Raw genomic sequence first — 7,514 nt, forward strand, 5'->3', positions numbered from 1 at the left:
AGAAAATCAAAATTCAACAGACTTCTATGTCAAGTTAAGTGTTGCCAAGTTTTGAGTAATCAGTAACATGCAATGTTCATTTAACAGAACTGTAAGTGTCAGTTCTCAAGTCAAGTCAAGTCTATGCTAAATATCAGTAATGGAGCCTTAAGAATATAGCTGGATGGCCTTGTAACTGACCTTTTATGAGAGGAGGAGAGAGAAGAGAGGAAAGGGTTTTTCTTCGTTATCTCCTTCATGTTAGCAAAACTGATTTAATTGATTTAAGTAGTCCAATGCTTGCTTAACAAATACTAGGCCTTCTTAAGCATATATGACACTACTTTATTTTTGCTTGGATTCCAAGCTAAAAAAACTAACGAAACTTTATCGGAACTTCAAAACACAAAAACAATTTCTATCAGGAAAAAGCGAGACCACTATTCCCCCAAAATTAGTGAGTTTGACATGTTTTTTTTTATGTTTTACATTAACACTTTTAACAATGCAAATAACGCGAAAATTATTTCGGTCTCTAATGGTTCACTTTTTTCACAAGAAAGTTGATTTGAATTGTGTTTTTATGCACCAAATTTTCAAACTAAAAACAAAATTTTCATGTGGCAGAAAAAAATAAAATGTGGCAGAATAAAATAAAATGTTAAAAAAACCTATCGAAATACAAACTGGCTCGTTTGTTTTTAATGAACTAGATTGTATTTTCCTTGTATTTCGTTAGTTTTTTGAAATATAGTTTACACACTTACACCAGTACTGAAGCCGTATTTGGAGGGAGTGCGACAAAAAATTGAAGATAAAATACAAGAAAAAATACACGAAATTAAAGTAGTGTCATATAGGTATTATCCATGTATCAAATTATTAGCGCTAACATTTACCATCTTACATACTTTTATTTCCATTGCATGAAAGAAAAAATTCCTGAAAAACTTTCTGAACTTCAATTGTAATTTTCCAAACTTGAATCGTAATTTTCTGAACTTTAATTGGAATTTCTGAACTTGAATTGAAACTTTCTGAATTTTAATTGGAAATTTCTGAATTTAAATTAGAATTTCTGAACTTGAATTGTAATTTTCTGAACTCGAATTGGAAACTCTGAAATTGACTTGTAAATTTCTGAACTTGAATTGTAAATTTCTGAATTTAAATTGGAAATGTTGAATTTGAATTGTAATTTTCTGAACCTAAAATGGAAAAGGTGAAGAGTTTTAGCAAACTGAGTTTAAGCTTAACTTAACCAACTACTGAAAACCGAGCCTAAGGTCTGATTTGGTAGCTGTGATAAATTTTTTTGATGTCCAGCACTGAAAATAAAATGACAACACGTGCCACAAATGTCAAACCAATTGAATGCTGCAGATTTGTTTGCACACATTTGGCAAAGACCAACCTAGAAAATAAAATGAGTTCTTTTAAACCGCTAAATACAAAAAAATACCTTAAAACCGGGAAAGTTGTTACTCCTGATACCGTATACTGGAGGCAATTAAGCGTAAGTTTATCCTGTGGAACACGATCACTCTGAAAAATTAAATGATTCACTTTTGTAGGTGCCAACGTTAGTAAAAGAATTTGGTGCCATCGACTACGTTGACTTTAGTCCCATAGAGCCGCACTACTTTGCAGTAACATGTTCAGTGCGCGTACAAATTTACAATCCGATAACGAAATTAGTGGTAAAAAATTTGTCACGCTTTCAAGAAACTGCATATGGTGGTACCTTTCGGCAAGATGGACGTTTACTGGTGGCTGGCGATGAGCAAGGCTTGGTAAAACTCTTCGATCCATCTAGCAAAAACGTGCTTCGTCTTTTTAAAGGACACAAAGGACCAGTGCACCGAGCGCAATTCACACACGATCTACTTCATATTGCTAGTTTCTCAGACGATCGATCCATCAAGCTATGGGACATTTCTACAGAAAAAGCAATATTAACCTTTGCGGAACATGAAGATTATGTACGTGCTGGGGCTGTAAACCCAATGTCACCTGATACCCTTGTCTCAGGTGCCTATGATGGGAAAATTAAAATGTATGATACGCGCACACAGCAAATTTCGTTCTCAATTGATCATGGCAGCCCTGTTGAGTCGTTATTATTTTTACCAACGGGTGGTATTTTCATTAGCGCAGGTGGCACAGAAATGCGTATATGGGATGCCTTTGCCGGATGTCGACTCCTGACAAAAGTTTCGCAACATCATAAAACAATAACAAGTTTACGTCTAGGTTCAAATGGCAGACGTATACTATCAGGTAGTTTGGATCGTCATGTTAAGATTTTTGATGTTTCTACATATCAAACTGTGCACACACTTGATTTTCCTAATGCTGTACTGAGTTTGGGTGTAGCACCCGGTGATCAAACTGTTGTAGCTGGAATGGTTGATGGCCTTATTTCCATTCAAAATAGGGAAATCGAACGGAAGAAGGAGGATGGAAAGCCGAAGCGGTCACAGCACAAAAATCAACATTTCAGCTCTGTTCAAATAGATCATGAAATACGTGAACCCTTACAAGCGAAACTAGCAAATTATGACAATTATTTAAGAAAATATGAATATGTGAAATGTTTAGATGCTGTGATGATGCCAGCTATTGCACGTTTCCATCCCGAAGTAACAATTAGTGTCATGCAAGAACTGATACATCGTAAAGGTTTACATCGTGCATTAGCTGGACGTAGTCACAACTTCTTATCCCGTCTGATAACGTTTATATCCCGTTATATTGGAGAGAATCGATTTATGCGTGTTATGATTGATGTTGTGTCAGCGTTGCTTGATGTTTATACGCCCAAGTTTCACGAATTTACTGGTGAATTGGGTAAAGACTTTATAAGATTGGCTGGTGTTTTGGAACGCGAAGTTAGTTTGACATACGATTTGTTGGAGCTGCAAGGCTGTCTAGAGCTTCTGGAATGTGCTTCAAGTGGGACCAACCAGATCGACGAGATGATACGATTTGTCAAAGAAGACAAAGATCAATTAAAACAATCCACTCAAGCTAAAGAGTCGTCCATTTTGACGGTATAGCATATTAAGGCAATGAATAAATAAGATTCTTGTATGCTAATGTAATTTAGAAAAAAAAGTTCGTCTGGTTTGGAGAAGCTTTCGAAAAAATTTCTACCGGGAATTTGTACACAACGAAAATTTCCGGAATAATAGAGACGACCTTTTTTAATTTTTAAGAAAAATTTATATGAATAGATAGTATGTATTTTATAAATTGTGTATCAGACTTTATTTCTGACAATAGAGGTAAACGATTCGGTTTTCAGCACCGTAAGGAGGGATTCGAGGTTTTGATAACCGCAATTCATAGCTTCCGCAACCCAATTGTCAGCCTCACCTACGCGGGGCGAATCCTGTTACAAAAATGAATGTATCATACACATATTTAGCAGACGAAGCTTTGGCGACCCCAAGCTCCTCATGCAACTAGGGGCCAGAGGGCGGGTTGGCCTCGAAAGTTCAATGTGGTCATATTAAATCGTTCCCGAGATGGCCAGAAAGTATACAATTGCCTTATAAATAAGTAACTATGAAAATTTTTTTGTCTTTTTTGTTTTTGCTCTATTTACTGCCAACAAGATACACGAGCGCATGCTCGCCAAAATGTTGTAGCGATAAAGACACTCCCGAAGGGTTTTGAGGAGTGCTATCGATGTTGATAACATGGGAATGATTTAATACGACTAAATTGAACCTTCTAGGCCTTTCCATCTCCAATACCCTAGTTCCGTGAGGATCTTGCATTCGCTTGAGCCTCGGCTACTAAAGAAAAGGGATTCGTTACGGGTAGGTGAGGTTGGGAATTATGTTTGAGTAGCTATAAATTGCGCTGGCATCCCTTTGAAAGGGTCGCGTTACACAACCCCTTGAATAAATTGGGTATGTTGTTGTTGTATTAACGATAAAGAAAATCCCCGAAGGTTTTGAGGAGAGTTATCGATGTTGATGGTCCTTTGCCATATGTATGTAGATCCGGAACGTTCCGGTAACACGCACCATTAAGGTACTAGCCCGTCAATCTCAGTAACGATTAATATATATATATATATATATATATATATATATATATATATATATATATGTATATATATATATTTATTTACGGTCTTGTAGACCTAAATTAGGTACATGTATGTATGAGATCATTATCTAAATGGTAGTGCTTTGCAATAGTTATATAATAATTTCTTAAATTTATTGATATTTGGACATTGTTTTATTTCACATAGTAGATCGTTGTATTCTCTCAATCCCTCGTAATATATATTTTGTTCTTGTCGAATTCTGATCGAACAGCTGGCAGACGAAAGTTATTTCTGTTTCTTGTGTGGTAGTCATGAACCTCGTTGTTGTATGTTACTTGGTCATTTAAATATTTCGGCAGTTTGCCTAGTTTCATGTTGTGTATGAATTTTAGAGTGTAGTATACAATGAGTTGCTTTACACTCAGCCAATTTAAACTTTCTAGCATTTCATGTATTGGGGTATCATATCGTTTTCTAAGAATAAACCGCATTGCTTTATTTTGTTTCACCTGTAGTTTTTCGATGTTCGAGTCGGCTAACATGAATAACATTGTAACGGATTTACTTGCAATTTTCTTTATTTGCAATCGTCTGCTAACGTTCGAATCACTAAACTGTTGAATAAATAACTCCAATATTGAACAATGGAAAAATAGCCTTTATTAAAGTACTTCACACTAACACTTATACTTTACAACGAATAGCTTGCTTAATTAAATCAGCTGATTGATAGCTCAAATGAAACTGAACTATCGCCTCTACTGTTGTCGCCTTTTTATACTGTCTGATTTCCTCGTTGCATATTTCTAGGCTTTTCTAATTCCAGAACTTACTAGTTATAAATTTCTCAGCTACAACTACAGATGTATAATTTTTATAGCTTCTCTCCTACCCCATGCGCTTGTATGTGTGAGCGACACTTCCACAATTATAATTGCATACCTTTAGGAGCATTTAAGATAAGATTACTGCCTGTGTTTGTGCGTTGCTTCTCAGCTGCGTGTACGTACATATGTGTAGACATAATGATTGATTCGTTTATGTAGATACAAGTGACTGTCTGCTTTATTGTAATTGTGACTTTAGCATCAGACTAGGGATGTGAGTATCACTTAGTGTCACTCATATTCGTCACACTGCCCTCCACCTAAGTCTGATCGTCCCGATCAGACAAATCTCCAGATCTAAACGCCGCTAGCATCTCCAAATGAACCACTCTTCTACTCCTTGGTTTCCCAGTGATTTGTATGCGGTAGATGGTATCACTGATATTCTTCACAACTTTGTACGGCCTTCCCAACTGCACCGAATCTTGGATGGAACATCTTTCCGCCGGTGAGGGTTGTATAGCAGTACCATATCTCCCTCTCGGAAACCTTCCGAATTATTTTCCTTATCGTACCTGTGTTTCATCTTACTACTCATTATCCTGGATCGTTCCTTCGCACTCTGTTGCTGGTTGATTAATTGATTGAGCTTGCGCTTGACGGATTGGCTTCGCATAATCAGTATCGTTCCCACGTTTCACAACAGTAGTGCGCTCTGGCTTGAAACTACCCTCGCATTCTTTCTGGGAAATTCGTTGCTTCGGCTTTGTGCGTCCATTAGGTTTTGTCAATGCCAGTTCTTCTCTCGTAGGTACTTTTGATTTTGCTTTATTTGGCCCATTCGATCTATCCACTTTTGCCTTTGACTTTCGTGGTCTTTGTAGAGTCTTTTCCACCAGTACTCGATTACTATACGCTACCGACTGTCCTACACCCCAAAATCTTGGGTGTGACGTTTGATCAGGATCTACATTTTGGTGCGCACGCAACCGCAATTGTTCCGAGAATTCAGAGCCGTAATAAAATCCTCAAATCCCTTGCTGGCAGTACCTGGGGAAAAGATAAAGAAACGCCCATGACCACATACAAAGCAATTAGCTAGCCGATGACGTGCTACGCGTCACCCATATTGTCGCCAAGCCTAAAAACTACCCACTGGAAGAAACTACAGGCCTGCCAAAATACTGCTCTCAGAATCGCCACGGGCTGTCTTCTTATGTCCCCAGAACACCATCTGCATAATGAGGCGAGAATACTCCCCATCAGGGAGAGAAATGAGATGCTGACCAAACAGTTTCTGTTGAATACCCAGAAACTTGGGCATCCCAACAGACATCTGATTGACGAACCACCACCGCCTAGGGGCCTAAGGAGTCATCTCCGTAAGCATTTTGAGGAAATACGGCACCTGAGAACCCAGCCGTATGAAGCGAAAAAACGCAAGCAGGTCCTTGGTGAACTCCATAGGCAGGCGTCGGACCTTTATGTCGGGAATTGCCCGGTGAATCCAGTTCTTGAAGAAAAATATCCAGAACTCGCGGAAGAGGAACGCATACTCCCCAGGGAAACGCGTGTCACTCTTGCTCAACTTCGTTCTGGATACTGTAACAGGTTAAACTCTTACCTATCCAGAATCAACCCCGACATACAAAATGTATGCCCCGCTTGCAATGTGTCCCCACATGACACCAACCATCTCTTTAATTGTAATGTGGAACCAACGCCTCTAACACCCCTTTCCTTATGGTCCACCCCTGTTGAAACGGCAAGTTTCCTTGGACTCCCGTTAGAGGATATTGATGACAATTTGTGATCGGTCGCGGCTATTAGGTGGGGCGAGCATTGCTACAACAACAACAAGTACTCGATTACTACTGAACCCTTTCTGCAAACTGAAGTTAAGTGGTATATCCTGGTTCTTATAACGCATCACCCTTCTCTGCATATCGATCTTGATGTCGTGGTCAACCAAGAAGTCCACTCCCAATATGACTTCATCAAGATCTCCGCCACAACGAATTTGTGTAGAACTGTGACCTTTCCAGTCAAGAGTTCACATACCACGTCTCCCTGGACTTGATTATACTCACCAGTGACCGTACGCAACCTTGCTCCAGGTAACGTTTTTACTCTCCTGTTGACCAAGTCAGATCGAATTAAGGAATGAGATGCGCCCGTATCTACAGTCAGTACACGTTCTTTGCCATCCACATTACCTCTGACGGTAAGACCTCGATTTTCTACCAATTTGCGACACAGATATCGCAGGACATTCAATAGCTGGAAGTAGCTCTCGATCTCTACATCTTGCTCGCTCTTCATCCCCTCCAGCTTTGTTATTAAGACGACGCATGCTGTTGAAACCACTAGGATCAAGATCGCAATGACGTGCGATGTGACCGGGCTTCCCGCATTTGAAGTATTTGATAACTTTTTCACTCCGCTTTTGCGATCCTTTCAGCGCCTCCAATATTGCGCCTACTCACTCTGGCCTCTCTACTTCCACACGGCGTGCTTTGAAAACTGGCTTACACAGAAGCAACGCTGTTTACTGAATCAGAGCATGTGACACCGTTTCTGCGAATGTTGGCTTTGTGTTTGCGTATGTGGCTTGCTTCGTTTCGACGTCCCGTATGCCATTT

General features: G+C 39.2%; 1 protein-coding gene across 1 annotated transcript; it reads left to right on the forward strand.

Annotated features, from left to right (window-relative positions):
* The first annotated feature begins 1,345 nt into the window (after positions 1 to 1,345).
* Positions 1,346 to 3,234, forward strand: LOC137247892 (U3 small nucleolar RNA-associated protein 15 homolog). Its single transcript, XM_067778825.1, has 2 exons — positions 1,346 to 1,495; positions 1,554 to 3,234. Exons 1-2 carry the CDS (start codon positions 1,406 to 1,408, stop codon positions 3,036 to 3,038), a joined length of 1,575 nt encoding a protein of 524 aa, XP_067634926.1. The 5' UTR covers positions 1,346 to 1,405; the 3' UTR covers positions 3,039 to 3,234.
* The last annotated feature ends 4,280 nt before the right edge of the window (positions 3,235 to 7,514 follow it).

Source organism: Eurosta solidaginis, chromosome 4, assembly GCF_040869045.1.
Source record: "Eurosta solidaginis isolate ZX-2024a chromosome 4, ASM4086904v1, whole genome shotgun sequence".
Lineage (NCBI taxonomy): Eukaryota > Metazoa > Arthropoda > Insecta > Diptera > Tephritidae > Eurosta > Eurosta solidaginis.